This window comes from Echeneis naucrates, chromosome 17, assembly GCF_900963305.1.
Source record: "Echeneis naucrates chromosome 17, fEcheNa1.1, whole genome shotgun sequence".
NCBI classification, from domain to species: domain Eukaryota; kingdom Metazoa; phylum Chordata; class Actinopteri; order Carangiformes; family Echeneidae; genus Echeneis; species Echeneis naucrates.
The window spans coordinates 17,858,642-17,885,897 of NC_042527.1; the positions used below are offsets into that span (position 1 = coordinate 17,858,642).

General features: G+C 42.4%; 1 protein-coding gene across 1 annotated transcript in view; it reads right to left on the minus strand.

Annotated features, from left to right (window-relative positions):
* Positions 1-24,524, minus strand: part of piezo2b (piezo-type mechanosensitive ion channel component 2b) — a 65,951-nt gene extending 41,427 nt beyond the window's left edge. Inside the window, exons 1-7 of the mRNA XM_029524526.1 lie at positions 24,461-24,524; positions 18,256-18,351; positions 13,482-13,607; positions 7,447-7,489; positions 4,701-4,863; positions 2,659-2,917; positions 2,323-2,536 (exon numbers count right to left, since the gene is read on the minus strand). Coding sequence (XP_029380386.1) covers positions 2,323-2,536; positions 2,659-2,917; positions 4,701-4,863; positions 7,447-7,489; positions 13,482-13,607; positions 18,256-18,351; positions 24,461-24,524 — 965 coding nt within the window. The remainder of the gene's footprint in view (positions 1-2,322; positions 2,537-2,658; positions 2,918-4,700; positions 4,864-7,446; positions 7,490-13,481; positions 13,608-18,255; positions 18,352-24,460) is intronic.
* Between the last annotated feature and the right edge of the window lie 2,732 nt (positions 24,525-27,256).

A 27,256-nucleotide genomic window follows, 5' to 3' on the forward strand; every position in this document is an offset into this window, starting at 1 on the left:
TTTGGACAATGCACTGACACCAAAACTCTGTTTGTAACATGGAGGATGTCATGTGACTCAAAGCGTTTCCTCTGCGCAGAACAAAGATCATCTACTCGACAGCAACCGTGCCGACGTAGTCCAGTGACGGCCGCAGATGTAGAAACCTCCTGAGCGTTTTCTCTTGTGCCATGTGGAGGAAGGAGCTCCCTCCTCTGACCCCGCAACGCTTCCTGAGGGGGGTTTCTTCTTACGCTGGTCAAATGACTGGGGACTTCCATTGTCAGGCGGGGAGGCAGGAAGCAGAGTGGAAGCCAGGCCTCTCAGCAGTCTCACTCAGCACCAGCCCCACAGCAAGGCCAAGCCACTGTCAACATGCACAATTAGGACAGACCCCACAGTGGCCCATTGTCCAACAGACATACCAAACATATCCACCACAGTTTCCCTTTGAGGCTGCACCGAGAGGAAACAGGCCAACGCAGAGGAGAACACGCTCCTTTTACTGTCAAAGTGGGCCAGAAATACCTTCCTCACACTGGAAAGTCAACATGAACACACGAGGAGTCAGCGGATGATGAAACGGTCAGACTGTTTGTGTAAAGAGCCACCAAACAAGAATCAGAGCAGAGGTGAACTTTCCATCTTCAGGACTTCAGATACCCATTTTCCGATGTTTCACCTACTCTGCCGAGGTCACAGCTCAAAACTAAAAAGGGAAATTTGCACGTTAGTATCGAAGAATAAGAAAATTTCAATTTTTATGTCTTCTAATTTTAGAGCCCCAATGAACTAAAACTATCCAGCACTTAACTGAGTGAAAGATTTTTTAAAGCCAAAGGAGGTGAAAGTATTGGATGTTCAAAAAGGGGAATAATTTAAGGATTTTAGAGGTAACTGCATTCCAGTTCCTCACAAGAACAAATCGTATCAGCTTCTTATCTCTTCAATGTTGAGACACTTGAGACTTATCTGTGGCCCCAGTAACCCTTACTGTGCGATCATTACAACGTGCACATTATTACTGCCGGCCCAGCTGATGTGAGAGCAGTCCATTCATGATAATGAGTTTGTTTTTAACAAGAAAACCTGTCAATGCAACTCTTAATTCACACCAGATCTGCCGTCGGATGGAGGAGTGAAACAAGAGGACACAAGGTTTGTCCAAGGCAGCCTCGGCTGTACAAAGCTGTAAATAGCCTCTGTCCTGACACGCAGCAGCACAGCTTTCAAATTAGAAACCCTGAGATCAATAAAACCTTACAACACCAAGGGCACTGAGACAACAGCTGCAGCTTTACGGAGATTTAAAAAACACAACATCATTATCACAGCAGGGCCAGTAAAATAGAGATAATATTAATTATCACCAAATTATTACACATGCACACAATAATAGTTTTTATTTTGTATTCTGAAGCTGATTTAGCTCCAATTGCAAATAAAAAATTATCCAACTGTGATTCACTTGATTTTTATGTTGACTCCATATTTTAAACATAAACGTAAATGGGCATTTATTTTTTCAAATAATTCGGTTTTCTACAAAATCCTACAAGAATAAACATCCCAACCGAAGCAGGAAGCTGTCAAACTGGGTTGAATGTGTGCTTTCTTTCTATTTATAAATAAACAACATTCTTGCCATTCCAAGTTGTCAATCAAACACACTGAGCTTAGCTACCGTGGTAGTCCATTTTCATTTCAGCTGTGACTAACGCATCGGCGAGACGTGCCACCATGTGGCTTTATTCCAACCGCAACGTTTCAGCGCTGCAGCCACAGACAGCTGATTGTCTCCTCTCTCATGCATAATAAAACAACGCTGGTTGTAGTGAAGAGCCTAAAAGCTCTGTTTCTCATATTGATGTGCTGAGAGTAGGAGTTTGATATATCTGCCCTCAGCTGGCTTTGCCTTTTCCTTTGCCTTCTTGTTTGTAACAACAGTAAATTTTTATCAACCTTTAAACAATCTCGCCTTAGGCGTAATAAATGGTGCGGAGTCTAAGGAGCTCTTGGCTGCCGAGCTCCGTCCTCACATCATGTATTTTCACATTACTGAGGCGTCAGATAGTGCGGCCTTCTGCTGTTTAACGATGGGATGAGAGAGACAGAGCTAATGTGGGTACGTTTTAATTTTAGCTCACTGGTGTTTGGAGCAGGTTGTATTTAGCTGCTGAGATTTGACTCAACTCCATCTGAACACAAGTTTCGTCTATAGCAACTCAATCAGCAGATAAACTGCAAATATCTCACATCTGGATTTAGACGGACAAGGGAAGAAGAAGAAATTAGATTTGACCCTTGCAGGATCTGCGTGTTGTTGAACTCCACGTGTCTGACCTGATGTAGCCGTCTCCTGGTGGGATGAACTCCTGGAAGAACTGGAACTGGTAGAGGTAGAGGATGATGAGGTGTCCGGCACTGAAGATAGCCATCAGGACGCACATGCAGCTGAACATGAGCGTGTTGAAGGTGCGGCACAGAGACCACCAGGTGCACAGGAAGAGAAAGATGAAGAAGTAAACAGCCGAGGTCAAAGAGGGCAACATGATGCCTGCGAACACAAAAAAACAGAGTGGGAAAGGTGAGAGGACAGCGGTTTCTTCTTCTGGAGGATCACACTTCAGTGGATGGCAGGCAAATGCTTTTCTTTGTGAAATGCGGCGACCTGCTCACCTGTCATGCCCAGCAGGATGGTGACCACCACCTTCCCCGCGGTGGTGATCAAGTTCCCGATGATGTCCTTCACTTTCTTTGCAACTTCGGCCAGGATGCGCAGGATCTTCATCTTCGTGCTCTCTTTCTCCTCCTCCTCCTCCTCCTCCTCCTCCTCGGCGTCCTCGTCCTCGTCCTCCTCCTCCTCGGCCTCGTAGCCCGCCTCGAAGTCCTCCTCGAGCAGGATGTTGTCGTCCAGGCTCAGCTTCTCTTCCTCCTCCTGAAGAACAAACACGATGAACGCTCTCCATGGTGCTGAAAACTCTTTCCTACAGGTGTCACTCCGATAACAACCCCCGCCGAGGGATCAACTGTTATGTAAAGTAGGACCGAGCCCGTCCTGTGGTGGAATATTCCTGCCTTTGCTGTCATCTGAGAGCGTGTTGCAGCATGTTTAACATTTTTCGAACCTATACGTGTCTGCGTGGTTGTTGGAGACGTTACTAGCCACCGTTGCCAGATGTTTTCCTCTGGAAACACATGTTGGCTTTAAATCTAATCCGACCAGTTCTTCCTTGGCTGCTTCCTCCGACCAACTATGCATTACTCTTTTCCAAACTGCTCAGTAAAACAGAGAAAATAATAACAAGTGGGCCATTCACCAAGATTTCTAAATGACACATGAGGTGAAGACAAAAAAAGCAGCAAGGGGGGCACGAGTCCTGTTCTGAATCAAACAACAGTTTCAGCTCAGATGGCTCGTTGACAGAAATTAAAGCCTGAACACAACGCAGCCTCTGTAGATGAATTTTCTGGTGTTTCTTAGTAATGGTGAGCGATGCCATCTGCGCCAGCGTAAGCAGCACTTTGGAAGTGCAATTGAATGTGGATTTAATTAACACTGAGTCATAAAGGGGAAAGGAGGGCTTGCCAGGAGGATGGGGGCGGTAATCCAAGTCATCAACACTCACAGGGAACTCTCTATTCAAACGGTCGCTCCGCTCCTCCAGGCTCGTTGGAGGAGCCCAGCATAATGTGGACAGTATGTGGAGAGCACCACTGGCCACGAAAGCAAGTGAAAACATTTTGGGAGCTGAAGCATCTATCACATTATTAACTAAATCTGATCAATGACGGTCCCTAAAGTGGCGGAGCTGGTGGGCAGAATTAAATGTCATCTTTGACAACTGTGATCTCTCACGCAAACTTCCATGTGGAAATGTTGCCAACTTCAAAAAGACCTTTTCATGCTCCAGACATCTCAAATCGTACATCTTTGTGTGAAGATGTTTGCTCTGGAGTTTCCGTAAGGCCACCGATCTGTTTCAGTGGATGCTGGTGGCAGCATACGGACAGCATCTGATGCCAGCGTCGGTTTAATGTGCCGTTGTTGGTTTTTAGTTGTGTTGTTAATTAACTAAAAAAGGTAGCATCCTCCAAATTTTTCATTCTTTGATCTTCTCAATCTCAGCTCACTCTGGGCGAAGGCGGGGTCAACCTGGACAGGTCGCCAGTCCATCACAGGGCCAACACACAGAGACAGAGAAAGGCCCCCAGGCCGGGAACTGAACCCGCAACCTTATTGTTGTTTTATGTCCAGCTAATCTTGACATAAGAATATTGTCATTCTGCATCGTGACCAAAACCAACAGCCCCTAAGCATCAACAAAACACCACAAAGTCGGTTCGTCAGTTAGTCGCTGGTTTCTGATGTCAAGTCAATTTTCATTTCCAGCCATCTGTTTGATATTAGAGATGTCAGAGTCGCTGACATCCTGCAGATGCTACATTGATGTCCAGCGACTGAGATGTTTGGAGAAAGTTACTTTGACCAAGTTATGATATTTCCTTTTTCTTATTGACATTGAATGTTTGAATGAATGTTTTTCCATTTTTATTCAGAGAGGTTTCTTTACCCGTGACCTTGATATTTGACCAGCAAGATCTGAATCAGTCCAGGACGTTGATTAGATTTGGATTAATGGACAAATCAAGTTAAGTAAACATTGGACAGTAAAAACAGTATTTTGAAGTCATTAGGAGTCACCACAGATGAAACCCACTTGCTCCTCTCCTTCAAAGTCAGCGTTGTACTGGGCCATGTCCTCAGGAGGCCTCTTCTGGACCAGACTGCGACACAGCAGCCAGATGGCCAAGCCGACCACGAACATGCCGATGTCAGGGATGAAAACTCGGATGCCATTTCCCGCATCTGCACCGATCACACTGGGGACAAAGAGAGGACACATGCTGACAGAGAGCAGACGCTCATTTCCTGAAAGTACAGATGAATCCAAATTTCTCCCCCCAAATTGTAATTTGGAGCAATCTTGCAGGCGAGCATCAAGCCCAAATGATGGAAAATGGGACAAAGCACAACAATCCTAACGGCTCATGAACGATCTCTCTTAATTCAAAATGTTTTCTTTTTTTAACCATCCAAGGACTCAATGCTGACATTTTACAGCTTGGCAGCTCACGTCGTCCTGTGCTTGAACCTCTGGCCTTGTGTCACGTGTCATGTGGCCCTCCCTCTGTCTGTCCAAGCCTTAAATGTGTCTGTGACTATTTTAGAAAGCCAAGAATGGTTCAACAAACGTGCACATAAACGATCATCTCCCTGAAATTAATGAAGAGCTCTGAAACTCGTGGGAACATCTATCACAACAGCAAAACACTACCTGTTCACATGAATACATGCGTTCTGGAGTTTTCCATTGCTCAACTGTTCTTTTAAGATGTGTTGCGTGTTTAACGCTTCAGCTTTTTTATGGTGTACCACCCACTTTAATGAAACCAGGCTTGCCTGTTTTACATGTATCGCTATTAACAAGTGATTGAAATTCCATTCAAACAAAAAGACTTTTTTTACTGAACTGTGAAAAACATGTTTATTCTCATGAGAATAAACACAAACCACTGTTTATAATAAGGTAAACAATAAACCCCTTTTTTTTTTTCCTCGTGTAAATTGGTACATAACAAATTTCATGGATTTCACGTGTTACCTAAGCTTGAATGATTCTTAAATAAACACTATAAACATAAAACAACGCCAGCACAGTAATCTAAATTGAACGTAGATTCATCTCGCTTCGATCAACATGGTGTGTGTTTTTCATTAATCCACTAATGTCTGACTTTATTTGAACCAGTGCAGTTATAGCGTCATGGCAAACAGAGCTTTTGTAGCATTTGTCATTTGACTGTTTGATCTCTTCTGACTAAATACTAAAAGGTTTGTTCAAACAGTGGCAGACAACTGTTGCCTAAACAGCTACAGGCTCCAAACGGGCCAGCGTGGCGTCTTTGTGCTGCCTGAGGACGAGCTTTACGATGTGCCATGATTGTATGCACAATTAAAACAAACAAAAACTGTACTTGCAATGGCTAACAGGTTTCAAAAACCAATAAAATTCACTTTTATCATCCAAACCAACTTCTATTTTGGCTTTTGACGCAATCACACTACATCCTTTGATTGGGCACCGTAATGTTTTCTTTACATTTCAAGCTTTAATTAAACTGTTTACAATAAACTGTGGCCATTCTGCAACACAGGCTGCAGGGAAAAAGCTGACCAAACGCTCAGATGGAGGCATAAAACAAGTACTCCTTTCTGACAGAAGCAATCTTGTTGGGGCCTCGACTGGACATAAAGCTTAGAATGGGTAATAAGTCGAAAACAGAGTGCTAATCAAAGACAATGGAAAGCCCACACTCAGATAAATATATTGGCCTTTGGCTGTTGTTGGCAACTTTAATCTAATCAAGGACGTCTGTTTCCATGTGCTTTATTGTTGCGAGGCCTCCTGCATCCTCACATGGATGAAAGAGATGGAAAGCGTCAATGCCAGAGGAGGCTGAGCCAGAGATTCGATGACTCCTACTTTCCCCTTCGCATCACGTGAGAGAAGTAGAACACTAGCAGCGCTAAGAGCTCACTGAAATATCACTTACACCACTATAAATATTTGGTATTTATTAAGAATTCGAAAAGGTCACAATTGAGGAAATACATACCACAACTGTGATTTCTCCTTAGGCTCCTATAAGCCGGACCCAAGTCCTACTTTGTCCTCCACACAGGCCGTAAAACGGGGGGCAAAGCTTCTGCCTATGCAGCAAACGCAGCTGCAAATACTGTTTATGTTTCCTCGACACAAACAGGTAAATGCAGGCGGGATAAAATGTTTATGGCTCAACTTCCGCCACTTATAGTGTACTATCTACCGAGGGCTGTTGAGTACTGGAAAAAGGACGTGGCTGAGTTCGGACATTCCCGTACTTAGCAAACCACATCTAATATGATCACCGGGGTGGGGGCGGGGGTGTTAGGAGACAGGCACAGCGGGAAAGGCTTTGAAAAATAAGGCTGTCAACTGATTGTCAAGTGTAACTGGGTTTAGAGTGATTATAAACTTTAACAGATATAAAACTGGTTCAGTGTTATTCTGTTGCTGTTTGAGCTTTGAAAGAAGAATTGAGTCAGTTTGTTTTTGTTTTGTTTTTTTGGTGGTGGACTTTAAATCTATTTTAAAAAGCGCCGTTGAGGCTACGATCACATTTTGCTATGATGTTGCTGGCCTTCCATTTCAATGAGCTGAATCCTATCGCCTCCAGGAAAAGCTTCTGAATTGCCCAACTGGGAGAAAAATAAATGAATGATTTGCATATGTTAAGCTGCATGATCGTCAGGACTAATGTGATTTGGAAATTTATATTGAAACCATGATCTGCTAAACGACTGATAAAATAAAATAACTATATTTTCAAAAAATTATGACAATATCTTAATTACTGTCTTACCTCTCAAAGCCAATTTGTCTTATGGATTTTTCCCACGAAGAACCTGGACAAAGAAATAAGAAGAAATTTAGTGGATGCGCGTTTAATAAGAGTAAATACAAACAGCAGCGTTCACAGGTAGACGGACCAAAGAGCACAGATCAGGTTACCCAGTCGGCTTTAACTGCTTATTATTATCCAGCATGACTGTCTATAATCTTAAGAGGTGCCGCTGTCTTTCATAAAATCCTGCTTTAAATCAGTGATTTGTTTTTGAGTTGTTTTGGGTTTTTTTTTCCTCTTTTCAGCTGAAATTCAATTTTCAAGCAAAGGAAGACAATCTGCAGGGCCCTGGTGGGATAACCTCGACTTACGAGGAGTGTTTGAAGGGTTCCTGAACGTCACTCCAGCGCTTAGACACACATTTCCAGGTATTCAACTCTCGCACCGAGAATAGCCGACCAAGGCTGATGAACCTTTGAGCTGCTGCCAGAGAAAACACGGCGTCACGCTGAGACTCGAGGATCTCGACTCGGTGACAAATTGATACATCCGGTTTGTTTTGTTGCTGTATTAGGAGACTAATTAGCAGCTGAGCTGCTGCAGCGCTGAAGTTTCTGGGGAGAGTAACACACTTGAGTGACAGTTCTGGACTCAGACGAGCACAAGTCAACACAGACAGTAAACAAAGCGCTTCACTGCAGAGATTTCATCTACTGTGTCATGACAAACTGTGCAAACCGCAGCAGCTTTGAGGAGGTTGTGAAGGTTATGAACAGTCAATTCTTTTTTCTTTGTCAAAATTTCTAAAAAATTCAATTCAGACAATAAATCTATTTCTTCATCGCACGTTTATCTCATTAACTGTTCAACCTTTTTACAGGAGTATCTGTGTTTTACAATAGGGGTCACTTTGGGATTTATGAATAAAAGGAGGGAACAGAATTCACACACGCACACACAAACACACACACACACACACAGTATCCAGTAAAGAGGTGAGTCACACTGTTAGACAGAAACAGGAAACAGGCTCTGAATTCCACTCAAGGTGGATAAAACAGTGATGAAGTGTCAGCACAAATCCTGGCATTTCTTCATTACTCATCACCGACACAAATAGCTTCACCATCACAGATGTTATGTTTCCTAATCCTCTATGTCTGATAGCCCAACCTCTCCTCCTCCCTCTAAGATCAACAGATTGTCAGAAATAAACCTAACTCTGTTTGGGGAAAGTCGAGGAACGGAGGGGTGTGTGGGGGCGACAGCGGGTGTCTGACAAGAGACTAACTAACCGCTGACATAACACACCTCCAACCGAAATTTCACAACTCCTCATCTGTTCACCTCCGCACAACTCAGCAGAGACGGACCATCAGCTGACCAAACATCGGCCCTGTGGAGACCAAACCAAGCTAACGCCCATGTGTAAGGCAGACATTACTGTTTTAGTGATGGACTCATTGTGTAGAGCTCAACTACTCGCAACACAACTTTAAAGCAAAACTACCGTGTGAGCACAGAGCCTTAAAAAGACTGATTTAGGTTTTTCATCTGTTTTTGGGTCACTCGTCTATTTAGAAAGCCACTTGTGTTTATGCCATTTATAAGCCACAGTAGCTCAGGATGCAGGGCAGAGCCAGAGACCCGCACAGCAGGAGATACCGTTGTAATCCCTAATAATAAACCGGAGAGGCTGATAAAATTCAGTTATTACACAATCCCCCGTTTGGAGAGTGTTTGAGTGATTTCTATGTCCAAACATCTGCAACACCTGACTTCTTCCAGCCCAAACCGAGTCAGAGGAAGCACAGCGTGTGAAATCATACATGAGGAATGCCAGAAGTAAAGTCAAAGGGGTCTGATCCACGAGATGTGGAGTGAATATTGGCTAACACAGCGTGTGAGACTTTCCTCCCGTTGAGGCGAGGCCGCTTTCCACCCCAGCTGGCCACCAAGAGTACCTGCCCAAGACTTCTCTGAGGAACATAAAACACCCTTTTGTACTTGCTGGGCCGTTAACCTCACAGTACAGCATTTCTTTGTTCTCTCGCTTCTATCTCTGCGGCCTAATGCCGTTGCCCTTTTCCAGAGAGACCGGTGATATGCAGCGTCAACATTTCACCGTGCCATAACTATAATCAGAGTGTCCGTAAGCCGAGGGAGAACTCAGTCGTCGTCTGCCATTTAGGGAATGGTGGACAAGATATTTGCTGATATGGAGGGCAGAAAAGGTCAACGCTACCGATATCGGGGCTTAATTAAGGCTTTCCCAGAGGAGCTTGACACAAGATAGCCGTTCACCAAGCTGTTTAGCTTTTATGAGCTAAAAATCCATAATCATGAGATAGGGGCCAAATCCAACCTGCCCGTCTAACCTACGAAGCGGCCAGATGGGTGGGGGTGGTCGCAGAGGACAATAACTGCCAAGAAGCTGAGACAATCACAGGAAAGCATACAAAAACAAACGTCGTGTATATTTTTCTGTCACAATCTGAGAGTTCAGTTGATATGATCTGAAATGAAGCGAGCTCCACCCATCTGGGAGTCTCTGACGGTTAATACGAACCCTGGCAAGTAAATGTAAATGTAAACGCCGTTCCCACCGCACTGAGTCAGCACGCAGGAATGACGGACGACTCCAAAGGAAGCTGGCTCATCTGGTGACCAGTCACTGACCTGCTCTAACAGCTGGAGGTGTTCACTCTCTGGAAAGGTTTTCTCATTCATATTAAACTCAGTTTACCTCTCTAATGGTACATTTGGCCACAGTGTATGGAGGAAATGGTATGAAGTTATCCATGGGCGGAGAGGATAACCGCCACCAGGGAGGAGGACTCCTTGTTTATACTCAGCTGCCAAAAGGAAAAGGGTGTCAAGGGGCTAAATACCAGATATAGAAACCTGAGATAAGGCATTTTCTCAGCATGTAGGCGGCAGATCAACTGCACAAAGAGAAATGTCTGGTTTCCTGTGGCACATGCGGCCAACAAATAAAAATAGGATTGGAGTAACATTAACTTCAGGAAGTAGGAACATGTTTACAAAACACCAGAGCAAAGAGCAAAGAGTGACTGTCCTGAGTACTACGTTAATCCTCATGAATGTGTGGCATTTTAGTTTTCCACCCTGTGGCTTATTAATTGTCAAATAAAAACCAGGATCTTCCAGCTGTTCACTGAGAAGCTATTGTAGGCTTGTACCAGAGAAGCTGCTGTTAAATGATGCAGATGAGTCAGTATGTTGTTTATTCAAGTATCAATGGGCCTTTATGATACGAAGCCGGGACTAAATCATGCAGACGTGAAATGAAACGGTCACTAATGGTCCAAAAACCACAAAACTGATTGTTGATTATTATTATTATTATTATTATTATTATTATTATTATTATGCTACTACTGTCCTGATACTTCACAAAGCATCTACGACTCGATTGAAAAAGCAGGTCGTGGCAAAGTCATTGATTTGGTTGATAAAAGAATTTGATACCCAAACTAAGTTGCTGCCGACATTCTTTGAAGGTTATTTATTTTGAATGTCTGTTTGCTTGTACACATCTCCTGAAATCACCAACACCTGTCACGGTTCATGTTGCTCCCTCTGCCCCTCCTCCCGTGGCTGACGAGGCACACCTGCCCTGCTTTTTCCAGCAATCAACCCACTATATATACCATTTTTTTATTTTTTTTTTATTTGTTTCATGATTTGATTGTGCTTTTTCTCTGTTTTCGTTCAGGTTACGCGGTGTGCCTCAGTCAGCCTTGCCCATGGTACTTTTTGTGATGTTTGATTCAAGCTTGTTTGCTCTGCGTCACTTTTTGTTCTCTCCTTCTGTTGTTTGTTAGTTTTTTAGAACGTCGAGCTCAGTCCCCACTTCCTCTTTTCTGTTGGACTTTGTTAGCTGTAAACGAAGAGTTGCTGATCTGATCCTGATCTTTTTCTGCAGCAGGGTCCTCTTTTGTGATTGGTGACAGACACCGAATGATGTCTCTGTCTATCTATTGTGTCTTCCCACTTCCTAAACAGGCCGCAGATGAAATAATATGACGATGAGTGAGCATGTTTTGCGGCTTACATCAGCGACAATGAATGAGTGAGCAAGAGAGTGATTTTAGTTTTTTCTAATGGCTTTGTGAAGCTTCGCATAAAGATAAATGCTAATGTGGGTGATCCAACATCCTCTCAATAATAATTCTGATGTGCTACTGATAAGTGAAAAGTTGTGGTGCGACAGGAAACATGAGGGAATCATTGAAGCCAGTGTGATTCATCCTCTGGGAACCATGAATGTCTGCATCAGATATCATGGAGATTCGACCAGTAGCTTCTGAGAAATATCAGTTCGAGCTGCGGCGGTGGATCGACACAGACGCAATCCACAAATATATAAGCTTCACTCAAACAGCTGGCTCCTCTCATATTGTAGCATAAATTACATAAACTGTAGTTAATGTTGTAATATAGGGACTATTTTCAGCGGCGGATTAATACATACGTGTTGCTTTTGTGAGTATTTATATTATTAGGACAGTGAAGGTGGAGCTGACTCAAAATAAATCATGTTAATGGATGTTATTTTATGACAGAAGAAAGAAATGTATCCAACTTTTAATTAAAACAGGCTACACTTGTTATCAGGATCACATATTTTTTGGGTGGGGTCTTAATGCTGATTTATTTACAACGGGAATAAATATCAACAATACCATAATGCTAATCTTATTTATTGAGCCTTTCCTTCCCAACTCTAACTGTAATGTGTTGTCGTCTGCCTTTTTACTTCCGAGCCATTTTTCTGTTCAATAATTGCCGTCGAAAGAGTTTATATTTTCTGAACTCGCAGTAAAACCCAGTGAACCGCACAATCAGTTAACTTAATATGAACTTAAAGCTTTTCAAATTACAAATTGTGCTCCAAAATTCCTAGTTTCACTTTCCACTCCTGTTAATATAAGTAACTACTGTTTAAATGAAGAGACAGATCAATAGACAGAGAAATGGATACCTCATAGTTAGATACAGTAGATGGAGAGAATTTATGGTCTCATCACACCAGGGTGCCATTTGCCAAAAACTGCAGCCCTGGAGACCTCAGTAATAAAGATTTCCTTGAGTGAATATTTAGTCTACCCTCTCTGAATGGCTCTGTGTGTTTCTGCCCGAGGCGATAAGGTTCGTTCTGCCTTCTGAGCAAAGTTGGCTGTACCGACGGTGGAAAGCGACTTAACCTCCATTAGAAAGAACAAGTCATTAGAATACAGTGTTAAGTTCTGTCCTGTCTAGACACATTCACATTTTTACAGTTTGATACAGAGTTTCATGAGAAGCCCAACGCCAAAGTATTAACACCTTCCCAACAGTGTTTGCTTTACTGGCAGCAACAATCCCTCTTTTTTTACGTCACCCGAATGGCACGAGGAGGCTGACTACATTTAGAAATCTATTAGATCCATAACTCTTCATGATGTGACAAAATGCAATAAGAGTGCGAGGGTTGTGTAGAGACTGTGAATTATTATTAAAGAGCATATTTCACCTATTTCAGTAAATGGCGCATGCCCTCACTGAGTTCTTTTTTTTTTATATATTCATTATTTAATTTATTTATCTTTCTTAGATGGAAACTTTGCATCAGGCTGTGAAAAATCGAAACTTTCTCCGGTGATAAACAACCCTGTGACAGTGAGGTCAGAGTTTAAGCAAAGAAAGTCCTGCGTGATGGATGGGACACACATGTGTGCGCACAAAGTCGAAGGAAATGTGGCTCAACGAACAGAGATTGATTTCTCCGTTTTGGTCTTACATGACTGCTTGTTCTTTTGCGTCTGGGGTTTGTCCACCTTAAATTGCACATACTCATGATAGTCCCCTTCAGCTGTTCACCAGCGTGTTCCTAAAAATGTGATTGTATGCAACTTTTCTGACACACACATCAAAAAACGGGTTGACTGTGGATTATTCAGTCTGTCAACTTTTCTAAAATCGGCCGTGTCTGCTTTGATTTCGACAAACCTTTCGGGCCCTGACTATAAAGGCTGCAGTGTACTCACAGTTGAAGTCAGAGGCGATGGAGTTCCCGGCCAGGAGGCTGTTGACGGTAATCTGATAGATGATGTGGAGCAGCAGGAAGGACATACTGGTGAAGCAGAGGGACTGCAGCAGACGCCCTGTGTGGCCTGGAGAAGGAGAGCAGCCACAGTGAGTTCACCAACCACCAGCTCTCAGTTTAAAGATTCCCAAATGTTATTTCTGCACTCAGACACAGAAAGGTTTCTGCTGGTTTGTTCCACAGAACCTCAACGAACACGAGGATCACATTTTATTCCCTTTTTTTTTTCAGATTCATATTCAGGTGATCGGCTCGTTTGCATAAATTGTTTAAGAAGCTGACGATGGCTGGGAGAGCACCCAAGGTGGATTTTCTGGGGATCACGATACACATCCTGGCTAAAACTGCCAGCACTGCCATTGAGGCAAAGTTTATTTTGGTTGAAAAGTCAAATAAACATTCTGATGGACCACAGGGCCTCTAATTCTCTCTAAGCCCCTAATTCATGGTCAAAGGAGCGAAGCCGGACCTGCTTCTGCTGTGAGCAGGCCACAAATCGACGGATACATCGACGGACACACTCTGTATCTTCCTTTAATGTAGATTAACAACACAGATGTCAGTGGACGTTACTGATCCTGGGAGGGATGGATGAGAGCGGTCAGGAGCCGCCACAGCTGTTCAACACATGGCCTGTTTTATAGTGCACCTACAGGTATTTGGGATAATTTCAGCAGTTGTTATAGAGCAAACTCCGGAAAATAGGATGTTTCTGTCACCCTCTTATTATCAAAATGGAAAATGTTCATGCCCCGTGAAGGACGAGCTTGATGACACTCTGCTTCTTTGTTCACTAAAAAAAACCAAAAACAAACAATGTCCCTTTCTGTGCCATCGGCCCGTGAAAAATTAAAAACGGGCTACGTATCTTAGCAGTTTGGTTCGAAGCTTCTTCACAGGGGCAACATCTCCATCTCATTAAATTTACTGCATCCTTGCAGGAGCCCACATAACTGTTTTACTGTAGAATGGCATAATATCCTGGCTGAGGCGACGCACCGCTGCTTCCCCCAGGCCGCCGATAGCTAACCTTATCAAATGTGCGCAGCGGCTCGCTATGGCAAGCGAGTAAAAACAATTTGTGCTAATTTCCCATTGCAATTCCCTGGCCGTCCACAAACAGGTTAAAGAATGCTTGTAAATGTGAAGAATGAGGACCGTTTAGAGCTTCTACGTCCAAATTGGTGCGAAGACTCTGGACAATGATACTGCTTTGGCTTCGTCTCCCTCTTTTTCCTACTTAATAGAACATTTTCATTGTCTGACAGCCATCTATCTCGGTTTCCCGACGCTCATCTTGATTATTTTTTTACTTTGCTTCATTATTCAGTCTCAAAACGGTGTCCCAGGAGTGCCTTTTAAAATCTTACAAAACAAAGGGCATTGTTCAGATTAATAAGTTACTGCCTTTTTCCCAAATCAATCAGAGGACTGTGGTCGTTCGACAACATTGGGACTTGATTTAACCGCACTGTCCTGCCAAAGTTAAGTTTCAGAAAAACGCCAGTGAAAGTGTTCGGGGAAGGCGATGCCAGACTCAACAAAAGAGAAAAAGAAAAGAAGTGCTTCAGCTCTTAAAAAGGTGAGATAAGGATGGGTGATTTTCAGCCAAGCTAGGAGATGTGTGAAAGCCAGACACCCTCTATTAGAAGTCCACTACCTAAAACACGAACCTGATAAATCACCCATAGCATCAAATATTTATACGAATTCATGCAACAGCACTAAAAGACTCCCCTCGAGGGAAACTGTCATGTCCGTGCCCATTCAACGAGGCATATGGCACCTATTGTAGAGCCTCTTAAAATGCCTGCTACCCTTATGAGTAATAGTTTAGATTTTGTTCACCTCCACTGAGAACCGAAAGCCTTTAAGAGGAGAGCAGCCAATTACTGCCAATTGCAACATTAGAGCGTAAATCACAAACAACATATTTGTCTCCAGATCCGGAGTCTCGTATCTTTGGGCGTACTGTAGTGCTGCGGTTTACATCAGATAAATTATTCATGTCTGGCATTTGGTTTAAATTAACTTTAACCGATTTAACTTCTGCAAGTCTGAACACACAAAGTGAAGCAGACCATCAAAACAAAGCGGTGACTTCGGCTCGATTTATACTGAAAAACGCTGAATGTTTGCATACAGCGAGCAACAAACGGTGAAGCCAACAGCCAGAGAGATTTCATGTTTCAACGCCACAGACCGATCAGATGGGTGGTAACTGCTCTTAAAGCTCTTTGCATCCTACATGGAACTGACGGAGGAGAGGGAACAGTGCAGCTTTTAGATTCTTCTGCTTTTTTCGAACATATTTTCGACCTGATATTCTGCCGTGATTTCAGCTTCCAGTCATCTCAGAATCCATCAGAAGTAATCCTGCTGCTGTTCGTCCTTGTCCTCCCTGATGATGGATGAGAGGCCGACAGATGTGACACACGTCCTGGCAGGTGTTAGACCAGGGCAATATTTAAGTTTTTTTCTTTCAGTTGTTTTCATGCAATAATGTCTGAGTAAAAGTTTAACAGACGTGATCTGAGAGCTTCTTGATTATGAATCTATAAACAAAGAATGAAAACCCGTCTTTATGAGGTTGTTCTGTTGTTAAATGACTTATTGTGCTACAAATTTAATATACTCACACCTGCTTCAAACTGTGCAACGTTTGTAGGCCTGCTGCAGAAAATTAATGCTACTGACAAACAACATGGCCAACAAGGAGGAGTTTCTTACTCACTGATCAGGAAGCACCTGCTGGGAGCTTCTGGGCACAAACAATGTTTTCATCTGCACGATGAGCTTTAATGATGAATGCTTCCATTCACGCTTTCTCAACATTTAAACTTTGGAGAGTTCCTGTGTACAAAAATGAATCACGGCAGCCGCTTCAGAACAGATTCCTTTCTTTCAGCTGTTTACTTGAGGGACGAATTGTGTCCCAAAGCAACAGTGTGAAAATGCATGATGTTGCCTTTTTTCACGAAAGAGCCAAATCCCCAAATCAAATGTGTAAAGGGAACCAAAGGATCCTTTAATTTTTATCTGGGGAAACAAGAATCTTTATTTTTGCTTGGTTTTGTTAATGCAAGTTTAGTGATTAATAGAAAAAAAAAATCCCAGCTGAAGCATGATTTATATGACTTGGTATATGTGTCAATAAAAAAAAACACATCCCGGAGTCAGATTAATGTATTTAAATTAACAGCTTCCTTCCAGTCATTTCCTCAGATTTGTGGTTTAAGCCTGCTGGGAGTCTTTGTTTTTTTTTAATGTATTGAGTGTGTTGTTTCAACGTCACTGCTTAAAAGTGATGCCAAGCCGACTGACCAGCTGTCTTTGCTAACTGATGAATAGTTTTGATTTTGCCGAGCCAAAAATGTCATAAACCTGATAAATTTGTCAATTTGGGTTTTGGGAAACTGTGATTGTTATTGTTTGTTTGTTTATTTTTTTACAACGTCTACTAAACAACAAAATGCATCAATTAAAAAAAAACAAAAATGGGTTGGTGTAACTTGGGTAAAAGTAAGCGCTCTGTGTTTTAGGCTGATGACACATAAAAAGTAAAAAGAACAAGTAAACCGTGACACAACTGTCGAAGACAACATCCATCACATCATGACTGTTCAGCTTTACTAGCAGACTTCTCTCTTTAACTATTGATGAGAGCGTAAGTGGTCCACTTTCTTCCCTCTCTTCCTCCTTTACTTCCTGATTGTTATTTCAGCTGGAGACGAGCAGAGACGGCTCTCGAACTGGACGCTGTTCCCTCCGCCAATATGGCTTGATGTATTATTAAACACTGCATGTGGTCTCCGACAGAAGCCCATATTGTGGGGAGTCTGAGAGGCGTGCCGTTTAGTATTTTTTTGCGGTTAGGGGATTGCACAAAGGCGTGGCTAAGTTTGGCGACCACAATCCCACACTCATCACCCATAAAGAGGACATTTACCTCTCCTAAACCTCAGATGTGCGACATGATTGACAATTCTTTAAGGGATGAACGTCCTCTGTGGTTTCCCAAGGACAGCGTGGGTGCTAGTTCACCAGCGCTGAGAGTTTCATTTACTAAATTCTTTCCCAAACCAAAACACCAAAAGAGCTCGAATGCCAATCCGTACCTCAACCTGCATGTTGTCTGAATTAACTAATAAAATCGCATGCAGATTATGGTGGTACAAATGAAAGCTGAGTACTAGGAACAACTTTTATAACGCCCGGTTTGATAAGTGGAGTGGCTCGCTTTTATCAAAAACAGCCGCCAGTCTGTTTTCTCTCTTTTTTCCTCTAAAGGATATTTTATAAGCTTCTGTGGGTCTCTTTTCTGAACTGCACAGCCTGTGTGCTCAGTTTTCTTCTTTCTGAAGTCTCTATTTTTTATTTACATGTAAATTATCTGTGCAAACAAATCAAACACGTCTAAATTGATCATATTCATCAAGCGGACAGGAGATCTGGCCTTGATGAATTCTCGCTTTTTATCTCCGTTCTCACCGGCCTCAGATAATTCTTTATTATTACAGATGGAATCGAGAGCACACAAACCAATATTACCTTTCGTGGACTGGCCTATGTGCCAAATCCATCCTCATCTCAAGGAAATTCATGTCTACTGGAGAAAGGCTGGTTTGTATTACAGAGCACAATATTGCAATCCAAAGTGGAGGACTTTGGGAAACAGTCAAGATTCTCTGGCCAATGGATGACGGCAATCTTACCCTGCATCGACGTGCACGTGGGCTCTGCGAAGAGCGGGATAAGCAGGAGGTAGATGAGGTAGACGAAGGACAGGGCATTGTACCTGAACAGGCAAGCTGCAGAGAAAGAAAAAAAAAAACAACAAACAGACGAAAGAGTTAGCCTACAAATCCAACGATAAACAAACAAAGCTCAATTCAAAGAGGACATCTATAGCTCGATGTGTAAAGCTGCATTACATAACTTTTAAAGGCAAATAAAATGCAGAAGTTGGCAGCAGCAACAAGCACATTGGTCAGGAGTCATCATTGAGATCAACAAAACGCTGATTTTGAAAGAAGCATGCGGTGAAACTCGTTAAAAAAAGTTCCCGGTGCAGAAAAAGGGATCATACCAATAAAAAGCCCAAACATTCCTCCAACCAAGTTCCACACTCACAGGCCTCATTGTCTGTTTGTGTTGCCTGCAGCACGAGAACAGCCTGACTTTTAATTCAGTCACTGAGGGAACTGACATTTGTTTGGAAGTGCAATAATGGCCCGACTTCTTGGGTGTTAAGACAGACGATTAGCTGTCTGTGCTGCCAGCGGTCAGATCTTCCTCTCTGCGCTGTTTAACGCTCCGTAGAGTGCAGCTTTGTATCATATGTGAAGCTCCCAGATTGCTCAGAGTCCTGCAGCATTTTGTGGATGGTGAGTGTTATTGAAGCTGAATCTTTTTCTTTTTTTTCCTGATAGAAATCCAGGGGAAAAAAAAAATACACATCAGAGAAGTTTGGAGCGAAGCTTGGTCACGCAGCAGATGCCCCTAAAATGCATGACATACTTCAGAGTGCAGAAAACAGGAAAATCACTTTTGGATGCCAAAACTTTGAATGAAAGCACAGCCAGGTCGAGGATGAACAGAGTGAAATGTCATTGGCTGAAGTTTTTTGGGTTTTTTTGGGCAGTGAAAGCTGATCATGATGTTTTTTAGAATATTTTCACTTTAAATGTAGCAGGTTAATAATTTTTCATCTGTTTTGTTAACTAATAAATAGCTTAAGCCGAATATTCTTCAGATTATACTGCTGTACATATGAAGCTTTATTTAATCATAAACTGTTTAACTTTTCAGTCTGTGTGCCGTCACATTTACAGTTTTATGATTAATAGAAGAACGAAGAAAAGAACCAGGAGATTAACTGCAGAGGAAAATAGTTGTTAGTTGGAGCCACACACTGAATTCAACGGCACACAACACAGTATTTAGGATGTGTCAGGACACAGGACACTGGATTATGTAACTCCACACTCACCCTTTCCCAAACGCTCTCCCTGGACACACATATAAACACCCTGTCCGAGCACATGAAGGAAGTCTTTTGAGCTCATGGTGAAAGTTAAAACACTTGAGTGCAAACATGACTTCCAAAAGCCATTAATTGATGTATTGATCCAGAGCGCACCTCATTTCCCCGAGTCAGACTGACCATCTGCACTGATTGGGGCTTTTAGCAGTTAAACAGCTCACATCACCTGCTGACTGAACATCAATTAAAGCGTCCAAAATGAGCCGCGCCGTAGTAAGCGCCATTTCAACATGAAGCCTGTACATGAAACAATCTGAGGACTGACTACGTCATGTAGCAGCTACAGCTCCCTGGTGTTTCTGTGAAAAGTTTTAGTAGGTCAGTAGGTAGTGCAGGAAGGAGAAAGGATTTTTTTTTTTTCTGTGAACACATTCTGACCTCCTCAAAAAAAAATTTCTTACGTTTATATCAACAAGAACAAAGTTTCCAACCCGCTTAGCTGCGTGAGTTACTGTCTCAGTCATAGATCAGCCTTTCTGGGCTGCTGGTCGACTGAACTAATGAGAAATTACACTTAACTGCTGAAAATGGGCCTTTTATTTATCTTTGGACACTCAATGGACCTATTCATTGACATATTACTTGGCAGTAACTTTTTGCTCGCGCTGAAGCATTTCCAAAAACGAGCCTCCTGATTTCCTCTGTACTCGCTCCCAGACCAATCAAAGGAAAGAGAAATTAACAAATGTTATGGCTTCTGTCAGCTTTGTCTGTCATGCATACTCATTCACAAAGATAACCTACAGGTGTTTGCCACCAAATACATAAATAGAACACAAAATTCATCACATCTTTTCAACAAGATGGGTTTTTTTTTTTTTTTTCTGCAAAAGGCTCTCGAGTGAATTAGGATGGAATGACTCACCATCTTTAATATTTTGTCTCACACTGTGTGCCATTTCCATCCCCGCCCACTTCATTTTATCTCTGCTAAATGTTGCATTAAATGAGCACTAGACCAAAGTTTTTGTTTTATTTAACGCAGGTTGGCGGTCTGGAATCTGCCCCCCCTCCATTATTCATCTGTTCAGTTACAAACGGGGCATTTGTATCTATACTGTGTGGAGATAATCTGTATCTGCGTGGCTCCGCTCCAGCTGCTTGCCTGCAGACGCTCGACCACAGTCTTCCTGACCATTTGCCTTCTCTGTGTGACTCACCAGCGGAGGATTTTTTACACAGGGAATGAAAATAAACCGCTGTTGCTTTCAGACATCAGATTACTGCAAAAATCCCCATTCACGGACAGAATCAGGCTTTTTGTCTTTCCCAATAAAAGCTATTATTATCTACACACATACACACATGCACACACACGCAAAGGCTGCAGCAAACCAGCCTTAGATGTCAAACCAGTGCCAAGTCGCCTTAGAGTTTGAGCCCAAAAACATAAATGTGGTGATTGAAGATAAGGTGGTGCAGTGCCTGGCCAGGCCGAGCACGAGGAGATAACGGAGGAATTTAAACCGCTCTGAAAAAAAAAAAACAAAAACCGCAAGAAGTCAATACCTCCTCTGTGAGATTTACTCTTTTCATTAAGGCGTCAAATTTGAATACTGATGGCTGATCAATGCCTCATTTAAAAAAAATGTAGTTTTTGGACTGAGGCAACTGAGTTTGTATGTCACACAGCTTTAACAGGGAGTTTCACTTTTATACACATCTTCCTCTCAGTGTCAAGATAAAATGTCAGATTTATAGAAGCTGAGCGCAGCCGCTAAATAGCATGAAGCTAAACCAAGTTCTGCAGAATGAATACAACAAATGAGAGTTTCGGTATACTGATAAAATGCCAATTGTTTATTAGCATGAGGTACATTCAGCTTCCACACATTATTAATATCATTATTGTTTCAACTTTTCATCAGAAAGAGGCTTATTTTTGTCCTTTCAGTATTTTCATTGGATGCAGGTATTAGCCTGCTAGCTAAGTTAGCTGCAAGCTAACTGACAGCAAAGCCAAATATATCTGATCTCCAGTTTGAGATCAGATATATTTAACCAGACATTTAACCCCCCAACAAAAAGGCTCTCCTTTTCACACGTCTGTACGTGTATGAGCAGAATATTACAGTGTATTTAGGCTGGACCGTATGGAGATGTGACAGTTTGGATATCAAGTGTTGTGTGACTATACTCTGCTTCAAATTAATTTTGCATAATCGTGACAAGCACAACAACTTTCTAAACAAGTTCAGATTAAGATTTTTGTCAAATTAATATTAAACAATACAATTAAAGATAGTTCGTTTTAGAAATAGCTTGTTTTCAGGGATAGGTGTGTGTTGGTTGAACAGCGTGTGTTGTTGTCACCTCTGAAGTCTAACCTGAGCGTGTTAAAACTGCAGTTTGATCTTTTCTGGGCCGCCATGAGAAGGCCAGCTGTGTCTCTTTGTAGGTTTGTAACACAGCAGCACAGCAACTATGGGCCAGTGTGCCGGAAGAAATTGATTTTGTCTTATTATGCTAAAGCTCAAACAGAAAAGACGGTCATGGTTCCAGTGACTAAGTATCTGCCCGTCCACCGCCACCTGTCTGCCTTTCTTTGTGCTCTACTTTGCCACAACCTGGCCGACCCGCTGCTGTCTGTGCATTCACACGACATGTTCCATATCAAATGATTTGGGAAAGTGCATGCTCATGATCGGGTTCACACTCCGAACTGCCGGTAAACCACGGCCTGTTTGATCAGCGGAGTTGTTACTGTGTGCAAATGTGTGTGTGTGTGGTTGAGGGACTGTTGTGTACACATGGGCCCAGCAGTTCTGTGCTTTTCAATAGAGGTGCTGTCAGATGGCCTACAGGAAACACAGACTAGGTAACGTCAGCAGACAAGTCTTTCACTGGCACATGAGAACAGCGAGGATCTACAGCATGTGTTACACCGCTGAACGTATACAGCAAGAGAGATGCCAGTGTGAGCCAGACAACATCTGCTGCGCTGTTTATTCAGCACGAAGAGGACAAAACACACTTTAGAATATCCTAATTTACCAAAAAACACATCAAGCCAGAGCCAGATGATAAGAATTGTGACCAAAGCAGGAGACACATGCAATTATCGCAATAATAATAATAATAATGACAGTAATGACAATAAACAATTATAATTAGAGTCTTTGTTGTTGGTTATTGATTTATATCAGCACCATTAGTTTTAATTTCAATGTGATCTTTGGCTCTCATAAACGGAAACAGTGAGGAAAACTCAACTGCTGGTAACAGAAATACATTTTCTCATCCCTAACGCCGTCCCTTCTCATTTACCTTCCCTTCTTTCCACTTTACATTTCCTCCATCATGTCAGTTACTCTGCACAGCTGAAGTGAATGACAAGTGCTCATTTGCACTTTGAAAAAACATAAAATATTAAAAGGTATGTTTACGATAAAAGGGAAGGCAATTCTTCTCTCCCTCACAACCGCATTACTAATTCATACTGTTAAAACGACTTTCCACGAATTAATGGAGACAATGCATGGCCTCGCAATAGCTTTTGGAAATAAAGGGGGCGTCGGGCTGTCAGGTGATGCATTATGGTGGTACTGAGTGGGTCTTATCTATAGAAAGCATGCTGTTAGCTTTAAAAGTACACCAGCGTAATAAGTCTTACCAAAGTGGAACCTGTGGTGGTTAGACACTAATCATTTTTCACTTGCGGCCTACCACAAAATTACAGCTTTAAACACAAAGTAAACTGCATTTAATGCATCCTGCATCCGAGGTGTGATCGTGATCAGACCTCAAGCGTCGCCTCCACAAATCCGCATCTAAGTTTGTGACGTCTTTGTCAATGAAACCAGTCATATCTGAGACAACGCCAGTCAACTTACAGCTGCTGAAAGTCACCGAAAAGCTGCCACGTTTGAGCATGAGAAGAGAATTCAATGAGTTAAACGTCAAATAACACAGCAACGTTAACTTCATCCATGGCCAATGCTTTTCTGAACAAAATTAAAAATACTGCAAAACAAAATAAAAACTCAAAGAATGAGAACCAAGTAGCGCCAACACTATGAAGGCAATAGAAATGTTGATTAATGATATTAATACTACAGGCATGTACTTAATGTCCCGTCAGCAGCTAAAGATTCAGTCTCACTGCTGATGAATCATTAACAGCTGTTAACCAAAACTCTGAAAGCACGTCTAGTTATTATCACTGGAGTCCAGTTTATGTCAACTCTTTCTGCAAACTGGAGCGAAATAAAACAGTCCGTGAAAACTGTGTGATTTGGTGATTTTAGTATCCAACACTGTGGAAAAGATTAGAAATGAACGTGATGTGACTTTTTTTTTTCCCCCCTACACATCCACATGTGCAGTGTGGCTCCACTGCTCACTGTGCACTGACTGCACGCTCTGTTGTCAGCCGTGTTTCCTTTATTAAATCCAATAAAAGGTGACAGCCAAGTGAAGAACAGTGCTGCTGCTCCATTTGCTCCGGTTTGTGATTTCTCTAATCGCTGATGCATGGCTGTGTGACTGTGTGCGCTCCTGGCTGGACTCAGAAGTGAGAGGGGATGAACTGTGACCTCCAGCATCATGAGGTCTCTCAAACAAATCATTATACGTTAACATCCAATTTTCACACAACCATCAAATTGATTTCTGCCCTCCTGAACCTCCAACAAACACAAATACTTGTGGTGTGTGTTGACAGATTTTTAACAGATGGACCACATCATCATGTCAGAGGGCAGACTTGAGGAAAGCAGCTTTTCCAAAATAAATAAAAACAAAACAAAGCATAATGTTTAAGCACAGATTCATTGAAGTCACTTTATGAGTCAAACTGTCCATCTGATTGTGTGACTGGTTAAAGAAGATGCGTAAAAATTGTGGATGAGAAAAAAAAAAAAAAATAGACTTACCAGCCGCAAGACACACCGGCAGCAGTAACCTGAAGATCAGCCCGCAGACCACCTCAGAGGCCATGGCCCCGGCCAGCTGCTGTTCACCCCGGGTCAGAGTATCAGAGGGCTGTCTGTCTAAGGTCTCTGTCGCATCCCAAACTCCTGCGCTCTGTCAAACCACCGCAGGCATCAGACTGCTGCTGCGCTCCCGCAAACGGCCGCATCAGCTCCCCCTGATGATGACAGCTGGCCTCCGGCGGCTCCTCCGCAGGGAGAGACTGCGCGTTCACCGAGCTTCAGCACAGCAAACATGTCACCATCACAGTTCAGCGGCTCAGAAAGCGTGAAGAAGTCCGCATGGCGCTGCGCCAGCCGGGCGCCAGGCTCAGGTGCGCAAAGAGCCGCGCTGTCACGGCGCGCAAAAACGAGCCAACAAGTCCTGAAGTCCAATCAACCGATTTTTTTATTTGTTTGGTTGTTTGTTTGTTTTTTTTGTTGTTGTTGTTGTTTTTAAAAGGGAAAAACTGAGAAAACACAAAGACAGACAGCTCTTGAAAACGTCAACAGTCCGCTTCTTCACAGAGGAACGACATGAGAGCAGCCGGATTTCCAGGATGAGCGCTCCTTCCCTCTTTGTGCCCTTGGTGGTGAAATTTGACTTTCTGACTTCTGGTTGGGACTGACTTCGCCAACAGGAGGCTACAGGACCAGTGCATGATTGACACCTGATCCGGCCAATCAGAAGTCTCCCTCCGGGGACCGGTCCTTGGATAATTGGAGGCAGGAGGCGGGCCGAGGAGATGGATGCAAAAAATCACAAGTACTGAAAAAGACAACGTGTCAAAAACACAGAGATATTCTTTGGATTCTCAGGACGTGTTTTTTTTTTTTATACTTTGGTATTTAACCAGCTTCTGAATATGTTAAAGAGTGGCGACTTCCATCTACAGGAGGGTTTTAGGAAATTAAAAACACCCGAGCTCCCCATCACATCCCCTCAGGTCTGATTTCCAGCTGTTTACTGGAGAGAAACAGCGACACCTACAGATCTGACACCAGCCTGGACCTGCCAGAAGATCCTCCTCAGTCCACCCCAGGCCTGACACAAGCCTCCTCAAAAAGGGGGGGGGGGGTTAATAATCTGCTTAAATGTTTACACTTCCTGAAATAATCAAGGATGGTGCTGTAGCAAGAGCAGATTCTCTGATTGGACTTAATGCATCTCCATAAACACAACATGTGTCGGACTCAAACCTCAAGCCTGAAGTGCTCGGATCTGTTTATCTTTTTCCAAAAATCCCTCCGCTCAGAAAAACTGAGGTCATAACAGGTTGAGTTGCTTCGTTGCGCTCGTTGTTGTCAGTTGTTGAATGCTGCTGAAATGTCCTGGAGTTAGAAAGACACGGCTTCGCTTTCAGCTCTGGGGCTGACCTTTTCACTGGGCTGTTGAAGACAGCAATCAGGAAGACAAAGGACAAATGTCAGCGTCAATAAAGTTTTTACAGTCGGAGACACGATCAGCCTGTAATTGGACCCTTTCATTGTTAACTAATGTCTGTTGCTGTAAATTAAAAACATTCTTCTTTCCATTTCTTTCTTCAAAGATGAGAATCGGCCTTCGCAGCTCCGACAGAGGCTTAAATTCAATCTGGCAAATAGAAGGAATGTTTGGTGACAGCATCATCTCATGGCTCTGCGATTCATGACTAATAATTTGCAGGAGATCATCACAATTCCTCCAAAGAATCCAAACAACCTCAATTTTGTCCAAGCAAAGTAAGCTGATTGTCACGTTTGAGGAGGGCGAATCATGAAATGTTCAATCATTGTCTCAGTCGTTTCCATTTCATTTCAGTTTCCATTGTATTCATCATTTGGTAGTTTAATTTAAAACAAAGCGTCACATTTTATTTCACTTTTTTAGCCTTTAAGTGTAGCTCTTTTTTTTTTTTAATCCATCAATTATAGCCAAGTGTCAGAAAATGGAAAGTAGAAGAAGCTCAATTCTGAATGAAAAGAAATAAATAAATAAATAAAAATCAATAAATGATTAAGACTCTTTCTGCATGCAAAACAAGATCAACTGAGTTTTAGTACGTGTCACGGAGGAAAATATATTATGAGGAAAGCCACTGAGCTGTCTCACTCATTTTTCAAGGCTTGAGTCATTAATGAGTCATTGAAATTCAAGGCAAATGTTATTAGGAGAGACGCAAGGAGCAGCTCCACTGTACCAACTGAGAGCTGATGTTTATTTACTCTTTGTTAGCTTGATTCTTGAATAACAGCAATATGTCTGACTTCTTTGACAGAAAATTACAATTTTGCCTCATTCCTAGTCCATTTTGACTGAAGCCCCCAATTACCATAACATCACAGACGTGTTTTAATGGTTATTCTTCTCTTCTTGGACGCTAATTAATCCTCCCACCTCCAAATTATCCTGTTTAGCAAAAACTGTGTTTTTGAGAGGCTTGATGAGCATTTACAGGCATTAAAGGACCAGTAAAGTAAAGACATTTCCTGGTAAAGTTCACAAAAGCATGCTTAAATTTAAACAATAATAAATGTAGAAATTACTAGAACTGGGTTCCACATTATTTCCCACATAAAACTCCACTTAAGGTTGTTTATCAGCTCTATAAAAAAAAAGCTGCGTTGAAGAACAAGCGAAGGAACGCTGACCTCATGTTTACTTGTGAAGGGATACAGAGGAGCAGCCAAGTTTTTACTGAAGCATTAACATACGATTAAAAGCAATCAATCAAGCATGCGTTGATATGTTTAACGACAATATTGACAAGGAAATGATCC